The following is a 21,762-nucleotide window of genomic DNA, read 5'->3' as shown; positions in this document are numbered from 1 at the left end:
GTAGCAGTCCATGTGAAGAGTGACCCCCCCCCCCCCAGGTTTTGGTGCTTTCATGACTGTGAATCTACACATATTTATATCCATATAAAGACGTTTATGCCAAAAACATGTGATGTTATTTATGTATAAAGAAATTGTATTAGTATGATGTATCTGAAAGAAGGGTTTCACATGAGATATGATACAAAATGGAATACCAATCTCTTTAATTTCTTCAAAACTCACTCTGAACTTGGTGACTGGCTCATAGAGCTGGAACTTCTGGAGAAAGAGATAGGAATTGTAAGAGTTCGACCCCTTGACGTGTTGCTGTGGTTCCGATGGCCATCTCGCTGACATGTCCTGTGGAAACAGGGTCAGACAAACATCACAAAGTCAAAAAATCAGGAAGGGGGTGTTTCATGAAACAAAATAGTCAGTGGTGTTCACTGACAAATATTCTCTGAACCAATCAGATACATGGATTTTTGGTAGCTTTTAACAATAGTCCCTGAAAATAATAAACTATAGAAATGGTCCCCAGAGATGGTTTATGACACTTTTAACAATATGAATTTTACTTTATAATTACATTAATTTCATTTCATATGAAAAATAAGTCATCATTAGTCTTGATTCCTTGGAGTTCAACATTGGATGGTGTTATATTAGTATTTTGGGGCAAGGTTGAGGGGGAGTGAAGGATGGATGGAAGGAAAAGAAAGGGAAATTAGGGAAGGTGGATGAAAGGAGGATGAAGAAGGTAAAGGGGAAGGGAGATAGAGGGAGAAAGAGTTTAAAAAAGGGAAGGGAAAGGAGCAGGATGTTGGAGAATGAAAGAGAGGGAATGATAGGAGGGGGAGGGGGGAGGAGAGAAAGAGAAACAGAAGAAAAAGATTAAAAGGAGGAATTGGAGGAAGGGGATCAGTGGAGGGGGGAAAGAGGGAAAGTAGAGAAACAAAGAAAAAGAGTTATGAGAAGAGGTCAAGAGAAGCAAGACGAGAAAGGGAAAAGAAAAGGGAAAGGAGGAGAAAGGGAAAAGAAAAGGTAAAGGAGGAGAAAGATAAGGAGGAAGACTGTTGAGTATGAAAGAAAGTGGGAGAAAGAAAGAGAGAGTGAATGAGCGGGGAGATAAATTTCCTATGGACTGGCAGAGATTGTGTGTTTGGGGGGAAGGTTTTAGGAGGGAGATCATCACTCACTTGCTTGGGGATTTCTCTCTGCTCTTGAGATGGGCAAGTACTGCTTTGTTGCTAAGAGATTTCCAGTGGGCAAGGAGGAAGCTCTGTGTGATTCTAAAAGACAAAGAAAGACAAGACAAAACAAAAACACATATGATTGTGTCAGCCAATGATCCATCAAATCACTTGGATGATGGAACACACCGACGATGAATATAACTGCAGACAATTCGAAAGAAAAATGAGTGGGCAAATAAAGGACAACGATGCAACAAAACTAAATAAATGTGATTTTCATGGTGTCTTATCAGCGTTGAATGTCCAGAAATTTCAGGGTGGCGCTTTATAAAGTTGATCTCAAAGTTATGCACGACTAAAACATGTTCTTAGATGCTGTGTCAGCTGCACAGGGATATATTATCTAAAACAAGAGAGGGCCACATGACTTGCAAAAAGTCAAGTAACAGTTTCAGCTTTGATCTCAAAAGTTTAATCAGAGAAAGTCAAGAATCAGTTTTAGTCTTGATCTCAGAAGCTACATGTAAGTCACAAAGACCAGTCTCCCTATCACCTGTGACATTAGAAGTTAAGTCACAGAAGTAAGGTCCAAGTTTCAGCTTTGATCTCAAAAGCAAAGTATTTATGGCAGAGCAAGTCCTTGGAACAAGCTAATCCTTGGATAAGCTAGTCTCGAAAACACTGCAAATCACCAAAATAAGTTAGTTACTAGAGGGTGGTATGGTATGGTTGGCAAATCCGTCCAAGTGATGACTTACTTTTTCATTTGACTGCAGACCCCTGGTTGATTACTCTTTGAACTTTGGAATACTGATACTTGTGGGCTATCTGAAGGTAAATGGATTAAAAATAATAATTTATTTAGGAACATGTTTTCAACTAACTTCATTCATTTAAATTTATTCATTACATTAATGTATCATATATATTTGTTCTCAATTCAATCATTTCTAATATAATCTTTAATGGTATTGTCACTCAATAGCTTAAATAAAGAGAAAAAATCTCAGAGGATTGATAACAGAAAAAAAGAAAAGGGGGTAATTAGAAGGTGGGAAAATAAAAACAGAGAGAGGTAAGGAGAACTTATACAGTATTGAAGGGGGTTAAAAATATAGATACATGTATAATATAAAATAGAAAATATACTTACTTTCATCCAGGTATTTATTAAGTGAGCAGTGAAGACGTACAACTAAAGGTTGTTCTCTGTTTAAACACCAAGCTTTAGCTATCTCATCCTGCAAAATTAAAACGTGAACAATAGAACTGAATTACATATCTTTCATATGAACTCTGATCAGTAAAGATATAGAAGCAGAGACTGAGCGAGATTTCAACCAAGCCTTGCAAAAAGTGCAGAATATTTTGAAGAAAATTTGAGTTTATTGAAAAGGGGCTTTCTCATTTGAAATACTTTGCTAGTATACATGCAAGACGCTTACTACAAGTTCTGGATAACACTTTTGTATTCAAACTTTAGACACTTTAAAGAATAGTTTTGCAATCAATAAAAGTACCTCTGGTCCATAGAAAAGAAAATTCAGAAAAGCCCCACAGAAATAAAGCTTGGGAAGGTCTAATTTGAAATATCAATTATTTAATATGCTTTTAATTCAATCCAAAAAAAAATGTTTCGAATGAATACATCCCCATTTTTACCTGAAGAAATGAAACATCTAGTTGAAGATCAATGTCAACGTCGCCAAGGGCATCAAACATTCTGAATGGATGGAAAAATGAAAGACATTACAATTCTAAAATCATCAAATCATCATCCCCATACATGTATATCCACCTAAAATAAAAATATTTTATTTCACAATGTCAGAATAATAAGGCATTGTTGTTGTTTTAGCTTATACGACGCGTATCATTCAGCAGTGAATATTGGTGCCAAAAATTATTTATCAAGAGTGTTAACCATAGTCTTCGCTTTACTTCTTAATAATATAATCAAAATTGTTTAATAATATCAAAATTTAAAATATATATATCATCATCAACATCAGCATTATAATCATGAACATCATCAACCTAATATTCCTAGTTTCTCAGATTTTAATTTTGAACAATAAAATATGGATTTTTCATTTTTCATACATAAACTATGGATTTTTCACTTTTCATACATACCTATATGAGAGTGCCTGGTTGCCACCTAATTGTTTGACTTGATCAATGTCATGAGCTAGAAGTGGATGCATCTTAGCTTGCTCATCCTCATCAGAGTATAATTCCTACAAGAAAGATTTAAATAAATATGATCAGACTAAATAAGTACATTTCAAGGGTATCGAGGATTGACCAGAAAGAAGGGGGGGGGCAATTATTTTCACCAAAAAAGAAGATTGACAGGCAGAAGAAAAAGAAAAGTAAACAAAGGGTCATTACTGTCACAGATCAATGACCCTGACTAAAAATTTTATCAACAAGTGGGCCTTCACACAAGACTAGCACACATTTATTTTCTTTTTTAATTTCCTGAACAAGAGGGACCTTAGGCTGCATATTCAGACCACTTTCCCCAAGTGAAGGGTTTGCATAGCAAACTAGAGGGTTGGCAAACAATTACCCTGTGGAGCGTTGTGGCCCAGTGGATAAGTCTCCGGACTTTGAAACAGAGGGTCGTGGGTTCAAATCCCAGCCATGGCGTAGTTTCCTTCAGCAAGTAATTGATCCACATTGTGCTGCACTCAACCCAGGTGAGGTGAATGGGTACCTGGCAGGAATGTATTCCTTGAAATGCGTGTGCGCTGTAATCTTAGTAATTACGGCTGCCAAGCTACAGCTGGGGTAATAGTATCCAAGTCCTTTGGAAGCGCATAGAGACATTATTCATAATTTGATATGCGCTATACAAGAACTGTATATTATTATTATTACCCTTGGATATATGCCTGGTATATTGAACAATAATTACTAATACTGAAGAAGCATATCAATTCGCTAGCGAGGAAACATGGAAAACATATTTATAAGAAATAAAATATCCATAAATACTTTTGTCTTGAAAAGAAAGCGTAGATTGCCCTTTGGTTAGTTAACTACTTTGTCTACAGGAATTAAATTTAGTATGATCTTGAATTACGGTACTTAATGAGAATAAAATCAAACCCTTTCCTCAAGGAAAGGGGTATGAATATTGCAGACCAAAATCCCTGGGAAAGAACTGTGCTCTGAAGGACCTTATCATTCTAAACTTGAAGCAAGTTGTATTCATGCTAGTCTTATGTCAAGACCCACTTGTTGATCAAGATTTCAATCCCGGTCTGTGCCTGCATGCAGACTAACTGGACATTAGAATGGCTCTAAACTCAAACAAGAGTGTCGCTAAGGCGAGCACATGATACGGCCGCCTGTAACGTGGAAAATGGAGTTATTGGTCAAGCAAGAAAAGTGGAAGGTGGCGATTTCACCTTAGAACATCTGACCTCAAAATCAATAGAATTCCTGTGATCTATGCTAGTATGATACACACCAAATTACATGTACATGTATATGAGCCTAGGTTAAGTTTAACTGAAGTTATTGTGTTTACAAGGACTGCAGAAGGGTAAGAGGAAAACATATCACTGTGACCTTGACCTTTTGACCTCAAAATCGTTAGGCTTCTTGGGATTCATGCTAGTATCATACACGCCAAGTTATATGAGCTTAGGTTAAGTAAAACTGAAGTTATCGCATTTACAAGGACGGACGGACACCGAGCGTGATACCATAATACGTCCCGTAGGACCGACGTATAATAAAAAAGAACCAGATTTAATGACACCAATACTCTTGTAATTTGGCTATTGTTCCTAGGCTAACCTGGGTGATACATTAATATTTCATCAAGATCTGTATCATCCTTACCGAAACATCCTCTCCATCTGTATTATAATAATCCTCATCAACATCGTTGTCATCTTCATCATCGTCATCATAATCGCTGTCATTCGTATCGTCTCCGTCCTCAATAGCAGGTAAGTTCTGCAAGTTATTCAAAATAAAGTAATGTTGACTCAACATCATAAAAAAACCTCATTGCTACATCATATTCTTAAACCTTACAATATTGATAACATCATTTTGAGGAAGATAATTCTAAATCAATTTAAAAAAAAAACAGCATCCATTTTAAGAGATTGTGTCACATTTCATAATTTAAATCATATATATGCCGCTTTTTACATGGAAAAATCTCACCTTCAAGGTAAGGAAGAAATAACCATGTAGTCATTCAAATAGCTGGATTTTCTATAAATAATATTCTACTCCGAGTCACATGATTATCATTAATTTATTATCATTATTATCATTCAAGTTTAACAAAGTCATTGAAATAAAGTCTCTTTAAGATTGTACATTGTCATATAGCCAAGAAGCAAACAAGGAAAGTCAAACACATCCAAAATTTACAAGAGTGAGGCCATAAACAAGGTCAAATTATTCATGAATAAAATGAATTATATATATTTCTCATTTATTATTCATTGCGCAAAATGCTAGTAATCTTCATAATTTGACTTATTACATTATTAAGATTGTATTCAGTTCAATTAAAGCTATAAAGAAACAAGGATGGACATTCAAAGACAAAAAAATCTACAAATCATGTCATATAAAAAATACACCAAAGAATACATCGTACATTTAGCACCTATTTCATGAATAATGAAAACAAACAAAAAATAATTCCCCTGAGTCTCATTCCTATTTTTTTCAAGAATTATGTATACTTCATATCAGATAATTGGTCTCTATGTGAAAACTGAGTCACAAATTGTCACTTAGGGGATGGGAGTAGAGGATAGAACCCCATGTTTTTCACAATTTTTTTTTGAAATCTATTAATACTTATAGTGTCATAAATCATTTTCATCCAATTCCCTTGAATAGATAAGGCAGATCTGACAATTCTTTATTTTTTTTTTCTTCATTTTTTCATATGTTTACTGTACTCTTTACTAATGCTTTAATGGTGAAGACAGCTCCATGTATCTTATTTATCCTCCCTAGAGAGTTAAGAATGATTTGATAGTCAAATAAGTGAGTAAATTGAACCTCTACTGTTTGAGATTTATGTCACAATGGGCTATCCATAGTTAAACCACAGTTTTAAACCAGAGTTTGAATGAAACCCGACCTCAGAAAATGGGCCAATAGATTTGGTCGGTCAGGAGTTAGCATCGCCAGTGGGACTGAGGCATAATCAAAGTGTACATACCACATCCATATCACTGGATGGACTGTCTTCATTCAGCCAGAAATCTGTCGTTTCCTCCGATTCTTTGAGTCCAACACGTGGCAACGGATTCACAAACTTGGAGTTCTTCCAGTACTCTGGAGTAAAAATAATAAAGAGTGCATAAATATGTTTATGATTGTGGTATTTTCCAGATAAATAATAAATGTCAACATTGTGAAGTACTTTGAAATTGATATTGATACTGATACTGATTGCATATTACTGCATTTTATTTCTGAAATCTTTTTGCAAGATGTGAACTGCTCAGTAGTGCATGGTGATGTTTTTATAATATAAACATTATGTGATATTAAAAAATAATGAATATTCGATAATGGTTTTATGATTATGTTGATGTATTGAGGTTACATGTTATGACCCATATATTGTAAATTATGGAAAGTTAATCACTATTTATTGACCAAAAATGCTGCTCTGAATTGCTTGAAACCAACACAGAACTTTGTAAATGCCCCCTTTTCATGGACAAGCACCCAAAAAAAGCCTTACATGTACAGTATTTTTATTTCCGACTTCCCTGCTCTCACAGAATTGCAACTCATATTAAATTTAATACATACATGTATATACCGGTAATGAATTTTCAAACTCGGCCATGTATTATGTTATTGCCGATATTTTGCTGGGGATAATCAACTATCATTGATATCAAATATCAACCAGCACTATTACTGAAAACATTTATAACTCCAGTCTATCCACTAGTATTACAGTAAATATATTATAAACAGAATTATAGATGACCACATCATGACATCAATGTAAAAAAAAATAGAATAAAATTTGAATCTGTAAATAAATGAAGGAAGCTAATAGGAGAAAGTAAAAATCTGATAAATTATCAATGAATCAATCTATACATATTGTATTGTATTGTTCCAGTAAATCCTGTAGTAAAGGTAATCAATGATACAATCAATACCCTTTGTACATGTATACTAGTAAACAAATATAAAGTAAACTGAAAAATGAATGAATCACATAAGAATAAAATGAAATGAATGAGTGAAATAATTAATTGAATAAATGAAGGATTGGATGGATGGATGGATGGATGGATGGGTGGGTGGGTGGGTGGGTGGGTGGGTGGATGGATGGATGGATGGATGGATGGATGGATGGATGGATGGATGGATGGATGGATGGATGGATGGATGGATGGATGGATGGATGGATGGATGGATGGATGGATGGATGGATGGATGGATGGATGGATGGATGGATGGATGGATGGATGGATGGATGGATGGATGGATGGATGGATGGATGGATGGATGGATGGATGGATGGATGGATGGATGGATGGATGGATGGATGGATGGATGGATGGATGGATGGATGGATGGATGGATGGATGGATGGATGGATGGATGGATGGATGGATGGATGGATGGATGGATGGATGGGTGGATGGGTGGGTGGGTGGGTGGGTGGGTGGGTGGGTGGGTGGGTGGGTGGGTGGGTTTGTGGGTGGGTGGATGGATGGATGGATGGATGGATGGATGGATGGATGGATGGATGGATGGATGGATGGATGGATGGATGGATGGATGGATGGATGGATGGATGGATGGATGGATGGATGGATGGATGGATGGATGGATGGATGGATGGATGGATGGATGGATGGATGGATGGATGGATGGATGGATGGATGGATGGATGGATGGATGGATGGATGGATGGATGGATGGATGGATGGGTGGGTGGGTGGGTGGGTGGGTGGGTGGGTGGGTGGGTGGGTGGGTGGGTGGGTGGATGGATGGATGGATGGATGGATGGATGGATGGATGGATGGATGGATGGGATGGATGGATGGTGGATGATGGATGGATGGATGGATGAGGATGGATGGATGGGATGGATGGATGGATGGATGGATGGATGGGATGAAGAGAGAGAATGAATGAATGAAATAAACAAAGGAATAAGGCAGAAGGAAGCAAGATATGACTTATAATAAAAAAATTCATGATTGAAAATCACAACAGATATCAGTATCTTAGGTGTCTTCCAACCAAACATTAAAGTTTCTTCAGCTTTTTTATCTACTTTCCCTACATGTATACATACCACATTCATCAACATACTACCCTGAAAAATGAACTCCATAGTCAAAGACAACAAAAGCTCTTTTGCTCATTGTACTCATGAAACTTGCAATATATCTCCCTACCTAGGTCAGTGTTCTCAGAAGAAAGAATCACCAATAGATATGTGAGCTCACAGGAACAACTCTCAAAGGAGCTTAGGGAATTTCCCAAACTGATTCTAAATTATCATCTATCCCCTCTCCTTTGTTCTTGGATAACAGACAGGTGGGATTGGGAAATGGGAGGACAAATGGATGATGGGTTTTGGATTATTACAGCTCTCAGTTCTCTGATTGGTATTAATACATGTTGCATGATGAAAGAGGGGGGGGGGGCTACTTTTCACAACAGATTGCCAAAATCTACAACATTGGATAAGCTTTAACATGGCAGTGAATGGGGAATTTTGAGGGGGGGGGGCTTTTTTAATTTTCAGGCTCTTTTGAGAATTTGGGGGCGAAATAGCCCCCAGCCCCCATGTAATTTTTTTCCCTGGTATGCTCTCTTTTGACACTAGTATCTAGGGGGGGGATTACCCACATCACAGAATTCCCCTCCAATCTTGTAATCTGTTCACGGTCACAGATAACCCCCCCCCCCCCTCCCCACCTCCCAATTCATTTGAGAGTTCCAAAGACAAAATTTGGGGGAGAGCCCCGGGGGGGGGCACTCGACCAAAAAAGTGGTAGGGGTGTGCCGCGGGCGAGACAAAAAACGGGGGCCTTGGAGCGGGCTTATTGTAAAAAGGAGGGTCCTCGGAACGGGCTTCGGAACGACAAATGTTTGTAAAAACGGGGGTCCTTGGAACGGATCGCCAGCGTGTGAGTTTGTACGCATCCCTATGGAACGGGCATGCGTGCATGATGCAGCTAGCCCGGCGGCACGGCCGCCGAGTGCGCTCGCGCAGAGGCGATGGTCGGACAGCACTCTCGGCCGCTTTTCACCCAAATTGCAGCTTCAATGCGACCGGAACGGCGTAACGAAAAATATGCGACGCTTTGGAGCGGATTTCTGTCTTCCTTTTTTCTCGAAGTGCGCTCGCGCAGAGGCGATGGTCGGACAGCACTCTCGGCCGCTTTTCACCCAAATTGCAGCTTCAATGCGACCGGAACGGCGTAACGAAAAATATGCGACGCTTTGGAGCGGATTTCTGTCTTCCTTTTTTCTCGATAAGAAGAAAATGCTATGCCTTGGAACGGCTTTCTTTGTTCTTTTTCTCAATAAGACAAAAATGCTATGCCTTGGATCGGAAATTTGAGTGTAAAAATGGGGGTCCCCTCCGCGGCACATACCCACTATGCATTATATACTGAGTGCCCCCCCCCCCCCCCCGGGGGGAGAGCAATCTTGAGCGTGAATTACTAGGGCACAGCTGTTTTTATCAAATCCGTACATGAAATGTTATATAGGGGATGACATGCCATACACATCGAGCATCACATGACCCTAAAGCAAATTTGCATATTCTCGTCACAGCTCCTTGGAGAAACGTGTGAACACTACAGTCAATCACGAGAGATAAAGGACTTTGCTCCCCCTGTACAATAGTGTGAAACCATTGGTCCGGAGTATTATGATCACTTTATCTATCGTACCATTGCAGTGTGTGAAGCCCATTTGTTTCCCTCAGAGTAAGAGCAGTCTTCTTTCGCGGAGTAGTCCAAGGTCAATAGATGTCTGGAATTACATGTACAGCATCTTTATATATCTTCTCTATACACAAGGAGTATTGACATAAGCTACAAGCAGTCGATGGGTAAACAGGATAAGTCTGTAGTGCAGGTAATGGACATACATATATAACACGGTCAAACTATACACAACTACACTGGCACTACATGCCCTGTCACTTACCAAAAACCCTAAAACCTATGTCCTCAAGAGAATAGAAAGGCACATCATCACTCCAACAAAAAGTTGATTTGAATACAAAAATTATTTTTAAGAATCAAACAAGCATAATGTTGGAAATTTCATCAAAAAACTGATGTAAAATGAAAGAGTTATTGCATCTTTAAAATTTTGCTTGGGCCCCAATTCTGAAACCAGGTTTAATTTAAACTCTGGTTTAAATTTGAGGTTTAAGTATGGATGGCCAATAGTGGCATAAATCTCTAACAGCAGAATTCCAATATATCAGCTCCTACTTCTCTCAAAATATTCTTAACTGTTTCAGAAAGATAAATAAGATAGCTTTCTATACCATTCACGAGTTAGGAAAGAGCGCAGTAAACATGAGAAACATACAATGTAAGGACAATTTTGACATTTTTGGCTTTCCATAATTTTAGCACAGAGTTAGACCAGGGTCAAAATTAAACCTGACTTCAGAATACGGGCCTTGATGTTCGCAAAACAGAATGCATAACTCCATGATTTGCAAATGAGAGAGAGTCGACGATGTCACTCAGTCACTACATGGCTTTTTTGTAATGTAAATGAATTACATTCACTTTGCATACACTTGACAATGATATTCATTATCAAATCACATTTCAACAATTGCAATTCCACATGTTCAGGGAGGATTCCACCTTTTTTCCACATTTAAATCAAGGAAACTTCACATTTTGTATCATAAAATACAAAAGAAACATACATGTATTTATTTGCCTCCTTCCCCCTCAATCGCTATGTACAAAAACGCTGATCAATATTGGGGGGGGGGGGTGGGGGGGTCAAAATAAAAATATGAGTCAGGCATAAAAGACAACTTTTGTCTTGAATGTGTGCTCACTCATGCACAACTCAACTGGACAGATCAAATCAATTTTTACACAGACTTTAGTCAAAATATACTGTAGCACTTCCTTTGCTTAAAAATTCCATTGACAAAATACACCATTTTATGGGTAAGAGGTAACTTACTTGTTTATATAACCAGTTATTGATAAGAATTTATCTTGCATATTTTGAATTCTCTCTTTTTAAAGTGCCTTTTCATGTATACAGAATTTCACAGGATGAGTGTTGATTAGTCCATTTTTTCGATATTTTCCCTCCAGTGTGAATGACCCCAATATGGCCATTGTCCTGCATATCCTTGCCCCAGGCCCTGTTTATCATAATCACAAAGTCACCACTATTCTCTGACCAGTAATGACAGTAGAGAGCGAGCCGATATCTCTGGGATATACAGAATCCGGTCGCGTTACCCGCAAGATGAAAATATCGGAATTTCATTATGAGTTGTTGCAAATACCCCGTCAGATAATCGTCATTCTCTCTCGAGACTTTGTTCACTGGTAAGGCTGTAATGCAGTTTGTATATATAGGACCGCTATCGTTTCCTTGCATTTCCGCTGTCATTATATTCAACAAGATAGAAGAAGATGAAGAAGATAATGAAATGAAGAAGAAATTTACACTTGTTAATCTACTTAGTACCCAAATCACTTCATTCATCCAAATAAAGCAACAATAACAATTATGATAGTAATGATAATATCATAACCACAAAGATAATAAACAAAGAGCCTTCAACTTATCCAAATGTAAATATTATTCATTGATATTTGGGACACAGTTGACTGACATTTAATACTGATAATGGGATAGGCTGAATAATGGATCAAATTCAATGCATGTCAAACAGTTTTTTTTATTCTTCCTCTCCTTTCTGATGAAGAAAATCACTTTACAACCTAAAATTTTGAGGTAAGGTTTTGAAAGCAAATCAGAAGAAGAAAAAACTTAGACTCCTACACTTTTAAATAATAAACATATCTGAGTAATAATACCATTCAGGTGCACTAAACCAAATAATTACCGGTAAGTGCCAGGGAATAATTTTCCTGGTATCGTAGTGCATCTTGCTCCACATTTTTTAAAGACTTCAACACATAAAGTGTTTTGAGTGGCAGAATTTTACATATAACTGTACAGAACTTACTTGGAGTTTAATAAGAGCTTTCCTCTTTTAAGACTAAAAACGCTTATCAAATTTGGTTTAAAGAAAAATTATTTCATGAGAGTAAAGAATTTGAGACTGAATAATTAAAGAAAATATTAAAAATTTTGAAAATGATCATTTCTATATCAAGTGTGAAATCACTTTACATGTACACTCCCAATACCCTAAAATCATACTGGGTTTTATAGAGAAAGAAAGTAATCCGAACATATGAGAAAGAATGTACAATCGAGAAGTGTGAACTCAATGTCAAAAACATGTATCGTTTTGGCAACCACCCTGTTGAAGTAATTGCATTATTGTTCAATGACGGCTTGGCTGCCTTTCCCAAAGCACAACAAAATACCCTACACAATAAAATAAAAACCTATACAAAAAAATAAACTTGCCAAAACATAATGATAAAACTGTACATGTATGGCATTGATTCTATTAAAATGTGGAAATCTTGTCACATAAACCAATGAAAAGCATGCAATTTTAATGGAACAATAACGGCTGTGTAGCAGAATACATCAAGCCATTAATTATTGATACTGCTATACATAAACTATGAGCCAATAAAACATTGTCTTAAAGTTGAATGATACTACCAAGTTTGAAGGCAAGATGACAGCCCCTCCTCAAGCCATCAATCCCCCCACCCCATCCTTTGGCTCATCCCAAAATTACTGCCCCCCCCTCCCCTTAAAATATGAATCCATCATTGACAATTAAAAAATTGTATTTGCCAATGTAATACTGTAAATTCAATATTATTATTTTTAAAGGATTGTTATCTACAAAATTTACTTCTTGTAAATATGTATTTATTTAATCATAGATCCTTACAGTATGTACCTGTATGTTTTGTATTTTCATTGCAAACATGTTGATTTCAGCATTTTTGGCTGTGTATTTTGTATAGGTGAATAATTACAATTACTGAAGGCCTATAAATAAGTGTTTGGTACCACAAAATCGTAAAATATCCATAAAAAAAACATACTGAAGATTTAACTGCGCGTTCACAACCTCCGCGCCCATGCAGAAAACGTACCTCTAGTACGGATGGTGGTAGCAATTTGGCCACTACTAACCACTTGCTGAGCAAGCATGCGCGGAACAATACTGTCTTGGTTTAAGGTGCTCAGCCGAGCAAGGAGTTCACTTACTTGCACATGCTCGAGGCAGCGTATATTCAGCAAACAGACCCGATTCTGTGCCACCAGGAGTTTGTTAGAACCCTTGCGTTCTTGTAGTTCTTCTATGTAGTCTGCTTCCTTCAATCCTGAAGATTCTTGCAGAACTTGGTGAAGTGTGTGTCACAAGGACACCGTTCTCACTACCTTCCTAATACTAGTTTACTGGAAACTAGTTTATTGGAAACTAGATTAACGTGTAGTGAGAATGGTCGAAGCGATCTTCCAAACCGGTTTAAAAAACCACCTTGCGATGTAGTTTTCAAGATCGCTTTGCCTCGTTAAACTGGTTTTAGCGTGAGGACACAACCGTTCTTCGGGAAGCAATCTTCGCACATTTTGAGCGCGCTACTCAACATGATAGGTGTAGAATGCCTACGCTGCGGTTTCAAATTTTGCACGAAACGTGTCACCCCACTGAGAGCATTTCCATAGCAACAAGATCGCTTTACGTGAAGTGATTTTGAAAACAACTTTCGTGTGATCAAGTGGGAACGCTAGCAAAGCAATCTTCCAAACTGGTTTCCTGAATCGGTTTCCAGTAAACTAGTTTTAGAAAGCGTAATGAGAACGGCCTCAAGGGTAAAGTGCATGTGCCAAATATATACATGGTGCAAGTAAAAAACAGGTATGGATCTAGCTGCTGTTGCCTTTCGTCAGTTGCAGGTGCTGTCACAACATTTACTGGGAGTGTTCCACATCTTGATGGTTCTGGGGAAGAAGGAGCATTGATGTTGTTGGGTCCTTGATTGTGGCATGAGATATCCTTGAGTGTGAACAGCTCTTGTTGATCTAGTACATTTGGTGATGTATGCACCAGAGTTGAATGGGACAAGCTTGTTGTGGATCTTGCAGAACATCACAAGGCGAGATATTTCTCGTCGTTGTTGAAGGGATGTCCATCCTAGCTCCTGCAGCATCGATGACACACTTGATGTATTGTGATATCGATTCAGTGTGTATCTAGCTGCTCTGCGTTGGATCATTTCAAGCTTGTAGATGTTCTTGGAGGTTGATGGATCCCAGACAGTAGATGCATATTCCACCAAAGGTCTGACGAGTGATTGTTATGCTGTAGCTTTCAACTTGGGAAAGTTTACTCTGAGGTTTCTTCGTAGGAAGGCAAGGGTGTTGTTAGCCTTTTGACAAACATTGCTGATGTGACTGTTCCACTACAGGTCTGATGTGATAGTGACACCAAGATATTTTGTTGCTTCTACAGTAGTAAGGATAGCATTGTTGAGTTTGCACTGATGTACAATAGTTGCTTCGCCTCAATTTACGGCTGGTACTAAGCCTAAATTGTTTACCTTGACAGCCAATCACAGCTCGCCGTTTAGCGTCTATTGTCTCTTTGAGTTCTATCATATATTGTTTTGCTCTAGCGTTCTAGTCATAAATGCGTTTTTACTCGATGAGTGCATGTGAAAAAGCTTCAGTACGTCCGTTTTAAGGCTATTTTACAATTACTGTATATTTCAAAAAGAAATTCACTTCCACATTCATCTGAATGTCAAGTTGTCCCTTTACAGATTAGTATAGAATTCTTTAAATTGTGTTGTTTTCAGAATTCTATTATTTATTTAAACATTTGAGACAGAATACATCCTCAAATGTTCATTAGCAAGTGTTTTACCATTTACAACCATGTGATTGAATTTCCTACTGTTCCTATCATTCAGTTTCCCCTTTTTCATTCTTTTTCTTCCTGTTATTTTTATATGTTATATACAGCAGTTTAAATATATTTTCCATGACCAAGTACTATTTAAATGAAAAGTGCTGAAATAAAATTTACTGATACGTTACTCCTTGAAATTAGACAAATCTCTTGCATTTACAGACTGATCATTCAATCATCAATCTGAACGGTCACACTCTTGCAAGTGCATGCTTGTCATTCAGGTGACCTAAAAGTATGTGGATGCAACAGAGTTTTAGGCAAAACCTATTGACATACTGTAGAACTTAGTGAAGAAAATATTTTGATAATACGTCCAAAGAATAAAGAGGAACCAGAAAGACACATGGGGAAAAAGAATTTACGAAGTATTTTTATCTACTTGCACATTAAATTCTGTCCGTCATGCAAGCCAATCAGACTATTAGACATGACAAAAATTTGCACAGCATAAATTTGAATGAGCTTGGAATGTACATGTAGCCTACGCATTGCATATCCAAACCAAAAGAAGGTGCATAGTAGATCCTGAATAAGATCTGTTGCTTTCAGTTGACTTTCACTCCTGGTTCTGCAAAATCACATTTTTAAATTGCACCTTCTTCAGCCTTTCATCTTTGCATTTTCAAATACATTTATTTTAACAACCAACCAAAAAAAAAATCATTTGTAGTCTGATTTCAACAAAGCCTCCAAAACACAGTATCATATGGTTATGAGTCTGCCAAATTGACACAAATATAACATTAACCAAAGAAAAACTTGTGAAAATGAGAGTGAGACTGTGCAAAACCAATACTGGACTAAAAATGCAATGCACATTGCCGGGCAAACTTACTCGGTGATATTCTATTGAAGAAAGTCGGTATGCGTTCATGTATCAGTAGAGGTTGGTCCGGACAATGGGAATACGTCAAAACTGTATTATCTGAAATGACGGAGAAAGAAGAGAAGAAAAAAATCAAATAGAAATCATCTAGGACTTCGAATCCATATCTCTGACCTCATTATGACACATTGTAATGCACAGATATAAACTATTTTGACCTCATTAATGAAAATGCAATGATATTCTTGATTCACATTAAGGTTGTACATGTAGTTGTGTTGCTCTGCAGTCCATGATTTTCTAAAAAACTCTATTTTCTAGAAAAACACTCATACATTTATGTGACAACATACTCTATACTTAGTCAAAACGGAGCAAGGTTGTGGGATACACTTCCATTCTTCATGATCAAAAATTTATTTTTATAAAAAACCAATGTACATGTATGTAAAGGCCTGCATTCAGCTAAATTTGGTCAAATTAATAAAGTCATGCACATTGAATAAATAAATAAATAAAGTACAAAATAAATGAATAAATAAATGAATAAATAAATAAATAAATGCAAAATAAATAAATGAATAGAATAAAAAAAAAAAAAAAAAAATAAGGACATACATAAATAAACAAATATAAGCCTATACATGTATACTTGTATGTAAATACAAACAAAATAAATGAATGAAAAAAATTTAAAAAAACATTGAAAAATAATCAGACATAAAAAACGATAAACATAAAAAACAGTGGTGTATAGATCTGAAATATATATATTAAAAAAATAATTAATAAAACAAATATTGTTTATTCAGCACCCACATACAGTAGCAATGTGTGTTGTGAATATTTACAGTTGGCAGGGCAGAATTTATAAACACTTACTATCTCCATTTGTAATTAATTTTCCAAACTCAAAATATTGATCATCAAATATCACTGGAATGGAACACTGTAATAGACAGACGCACTTCGATATAAAAACCCTTCGATCAAAAGATTCCCATTGGAAATGTCACATATATCTCATATTTTACTCATTAGTGCTTTTCTTAATATCACTCATAATCAGTGGGAAAGTACAACATTTCTGAAAAAATATATATATATCACAGCATATTTCAAAAGAGAATACTGGGTAATGGAATGAAAATTAGCGGCACGTTGAAACGATCAAAACAATAAACATTGCTCAAAACATACCATCTACACCGTCTGGCCCTCCGATAAAATTCTTTGACAAGATTCAAAATGTGTCAAGAAATTTCCACAAAACCGCTCCACTTGAAAACAATATCATTCTTAATAACAGATTTGAGAGAGTTGGAATGTACACTACATCATGCTTTCAAATCCATGTACACATCATCTACATGACGCTGTACATATGTACATGTATATCTACTTGTATACAGCTCATGTAGCTGGATAGGGACCATTGTACTGCAGTTAGTGGTGATCTAGAGGTTTGTCAAGAATTATCACTTTCGCTTTCTCTTACGTTTTTACGAACATTCAGAAAATCCCATTAGCGTGTCATGTTCACACTGGACAATGTTTTAATCGTTTGATTGCAATCCACCTCGTCTCTTGTAATTCACAATTTACTGCTTGACATGACATTTATGATTCAATAAGTTACATTTTTACATCTATATATCGTTTATTGTTATTTTGTGTTTTCTAAGCACTTTACATATACCCAGTCATTGGATCGTGACATGCCTGCATACAATGTCAAGATTTCCAAGACTCAAATGCTACGCATAGGCCTACATGTAGGCTTTCGCATCCTACCGGGTACCCATTTGACACCTGGGTGTCGAGTGAGAATTAACGGCTTGCCACAAGGACGCTAAGCCAAGGTGAGAATTGAACACATGACCCTCTGAGTACAAGGGGAGAGTACATGTAGGAGATGCTACATGTACACCACAACACTCCCACAAATTTACATGTACAGTAGTTTGTGAGTGCCTTTGCCTTGTTATCGTTCTAAAGGGTCTGGGAACCTATTTCTACAAGCTATGCTTTTTAATAGGTTCCTCATATTTCACGAAATTGTATTTCTTTGTAAAACACTAAAATTATGTATTTTTTGTCATCATCTTCTCATACTGTACATGTATGTTCAAGCTGTATATGTTTTTGTGGAGTGTGAAACAATAAATCAAATCAAATCAAAGTAGATTCAGTCAGTTTCACTAGGTAAGTATAGATTAAAGTCATGTTAACCCACAAATTTCTAAGTGGATGTATTTCACAGATCAACCTAATTAATGACTACATGTACATGCAAAGGCATGATGAGCTGGATCTGACCAAGGCGGCTAACATACACAAGTCTATCAATTTTAATTCAATTTTAAGTCAAATTTGACCCTTTGTAAAAAGCACCAAAAAGCTACATCTTGTATACATTTGTAGGCCCTATTCTTGTTCGTGCAAATGTAGATTGGATGTAATAAAGGGCCATTCTTGGTTGTGAGACCGATATTCAAATGTTATATCACAATAACATGTCAGTTATAATAATTTGGACATACATGTGTATTTTCTGCTGTCTCCATTATGCAGGTTCAAGGTCAGAGGTCAAAATAAGTGGACCATGTGTGTGATTTCACACATAAGCATGATTTTGGAAGTTAAATTTCATTTGGGAATTCCTGTGAATGTCAAAATGAAAGTTTCAAAATCATAAAATTAGTAACAAATCTCTAAAAGTTTTAGATTTATAACTAATTAAAGTCACATTTTTTTCAAAATTTCTGTCACACACGTGACCAAGAATGGCCCTGAATGAAAAAAATAAAAGTTCACTGTGGCTGGAGACAATCGAAAAGATGGATGATTTTCTTTAAGATAATAAAAAGTCTACTTTACTTAATATCATCCCTTGCGTTTATGTCACAATTTCAAATTTCAATTAAATATTGACAAAAGTACTTTCAGTGCTTATGACCAATATATGAACTGTAAATGTAATACACTTACACTTACAATGTAATATAATCCTATTCCATATACATATAACCTTTTTTCCTCTCTCTGTTTAAGTTTAAATTGAAATATACTTCACAAGAGAGAAACAATAATTCTAGGTACATGTACATCACAATATAAAATCAATACAAGAGATCATTATGGAAAAAAATATCAGCATGAAAAAAAAACACCCTCAAGAAAAGTTTGATCAATTTTTTTTTCTGGGCAGGTTGCCCTACCATGGACTTACACTAGCAGCTGGTTTTACCCCTTTCATGCACATGACAAATTTCAAATAAAAAAGTCAATATTTGAAATATACATTTAGAATGTTTTTAGAACATTGTACATCACCATTTAGTATTTTAGTATGTGTATTTTCAAGCATTGTCCTAAACTACTGGATACAAACAATATCAAAGTGGAGTAGGAACATGGCACTACATTTGCCATCTTGGAGCAAAACTGAAACAAAGATTAGACACCCCCCCTGTATCTCTTACAATCATCATTATCAAAAGCAAAAGAAAAAAAAGAAATAGGATTTGAACTTTGTACATTAACTAATTGGGTAATTTTTGAAGAAGTCTGCAACCTGAAAATGCAAAAATTAGTGTTTTTTTTATTTGTTACTTGCTATTAACTTTCTAGTATGCAATGCACATGTATATTTCACTCTAACAAGGAAGTTAAGAATATTTTGCTGTTCATTTGACACAAGGGACAATAGGGTCGAAATTCATCATCACTTTGAATTTCATACCCAATTGATTTTACATATATATTCATAAAGGATGCGTCATCACTGCTGATGATAAACATAACACGGCTACCTGTTTGCTGGATACCTAGAGATCTATTTACCTTGGCACTCCAGAGACCTTAATTGTTTGATCACCTCAATTTCATTCTTTTATTGATCTTTGATTAGTACAAAAAGTAGGGAAAAAAGGTACAAAAGGGGTACAAAGGTCAAACTAACACAATGTGATTTGGTCTGCAATAAAGAATCAATCTACCGTGTAATTTAGGGGGTTGCAAAACCAGCACCATGAATATATTATTGTTGATGATGTCATTTTTACCATCTCTCGAGTAAGGGACACATTTCATAACAATGCCATAAATTACTGTATTAGCCTTAGGATTATAATTGTGATGGCTCTAAAATGTGAAAACTTGAAAATTAAAAATTCAAATTCAAAAATACTTTTTGAAATATGGATATTATTCCTGTTTAGAAAACTTTTAAGCAGCATTAATCCTCATTAGGTTCCTCAAAAATGACCTTACAGATTACATGTAGGGTAGCGTAGCTCAGTCGGTTAGAGCGCCTGTTCCGGATAAGATCGTAGATCTCAACGTGCGTGGGTTCGAGTCCCGCAGCATGCCGGAAGACGTCTAACAAAAAACTCTGATGCTAGCGTTGTGTGTAAGCATGCCTCACCACTGTGTTCAGTGCAGGTGTGAATGCAGTTGGAAAACACTCCGTCCATCGGAAAGGACGCAAATGTTGGTCCCGTGTATAGGAGAGTCACAACCTATGCACGTTAAAACCAATACACTATTCGTCAAAGAGTAGGGTGTTCACCCCGTGCATTGCACCTGCCGGTTCCCGGTACTACAATACTGCAAGAATCTTCAGGATCAAAGGAGGCAGTCAGTGTAGCTTGAAACCTTGAAAACCTAGTACATCCTCAGGTTACTTGAAAAGAAATCATTTTTATTCTCACTCAAGTAACAAAACAAAACTCACATACATGTACATGTATGTACTATCAACAAACCATGGGATACAAACAAGCAAGAAAGGGCTCCATTAAAGTTGTATTAGGGGAACATCTTTTCAACCCTCCCCCCCCCCCCCTCTTCTGAAAATGCTTACTCCATCCAAATGCCCCCCCCCCCCCAATAAAAAGGAGATTTTGGTTTTCAAGCAAATGAATAATTGAAGCAATTAATCAAGTCCTTTTCTGCTACTACTAATTGCCATTTTGTTCACTCACCATTTCATCTAATAACCAGTTGGTCCAATTGCCATTTAGTCCATATACCATTTTGTCTAATTGAACTATGTGTTAATTGGGCGAAATGAATGAAAATAATATCTGGGCATTAAACCAACTGGTTATGAGACAAAATGATCATAGAGGAACTGGTGATTAGTCAAAGTGATGATTGGACCAAATGATTATTAGACCAAATGGTTGTTTAGACAAAGTGTTGATGTACGAAATGGCATTAAACTAATAATTAAAATGAAGATAGACAATGTGATGAGTGGACGAGTTGGCAATAGACGAATTGACAATTTACCCTTCACACTTGTGTATCAGTACTTGCTATGATTCACATGGAAACGTTTAGCTGGAGTAAAGATAGTTTGGAATGCTGTGATGGTCGGATTGTTTTCTTTGAGTTCGGAATCATATACATTACATATGGCCAACTTAATAGGGTAATCCTGGCTGAAAATAATATGATTTCAACAGATAAAGTAAAAGTAAAGAAACAAAACAACAAAAGTTTCATTAAAATCGGAAAGTTTGCAATACTTTGGAGAAATAACAGTTACACGCAATGAGCAAATTGATGCCATATCCCCACTTATTCTTTTCTATTCTATAATGTGAAACTGTATTTCTTCAAAT

At 36.5% G+C, this 21,762-nt stretch overlaps 1 protein-coding gene across 3 annotated transcripts in view; it reads right to left on the bottom strand.

The window, feature by feature from the left end:
• Window positions 1-21,762, bottom strand: part of LOC129262509 (protein mono-ADP-ribosyltransferase PARP6-like) — a 48,301-nt gene that overhangs the window by 15,258 nt on the left and 11,281 nt on the right. For all 3 annotated transcript variants that reach the window (XR_010293600.1, XM_064099692.1, XM_064099693.1), the window contains exons 3-11: window positions 16,139-16,228; window positions 6,391-6,506; window positions 5,037-5,153; window positions 3,315-3,418; window positions 2,841-2,901; window positions 2,332-2,419; window positions 1,937-2,006; window positions 1,182-1,274; window positions 226-342 (exon numbers count right to left, since the gene is read on the bottom strand). Coding sequence is in view for 2 of the 3 variants with exons in the window: in XM_064099692.1 (XP_063955762.1) it covers window positions 226-342; window positions 1,182-1,274; window positions 1,937-2,006; window positions 2,332-2,419; window positions 2,841-2,901; window positions 3,315-3,418; window positions 5,037-5,153; window positions 6,391-6,506; window positions 16,139-16,228 (856 nt within the window). In the remaining variant the exon portion in view is untranslated. The remainder of the gene's footprint in view (window positions 1-225; window positions 343-1,181; window positions 1,275-1,936; window positions 2,007-2,331; window positions 2,420-2,840; window positions 2,902-3,314; window positions 3,419-5,036; window positions 5,154-6,390; window positions 6,507-16,138; window positions 16,229-21,762) is intronic.

This window comes from Lytechinus pictus, chromosome 5 (assembly GCF_037042905.1).
Source record: "Lytechinus pictus isolate F3 Inbred chromosome 5, Lp3.0, whole genome shotgun sequence".
Classification (NCBI taxonomy): Eukaryota; Metazoa; Echinodermata; class Echinoidea; order Temnopleuroida; family Toxopneustidae; genus Lytechinus; species Lytechinus pictus.
The sequence above is the reverse complement of the archived record's forward strand: the minus strand, read 5'-3'. Positions and strand labels throughout refer to the sequence as shown.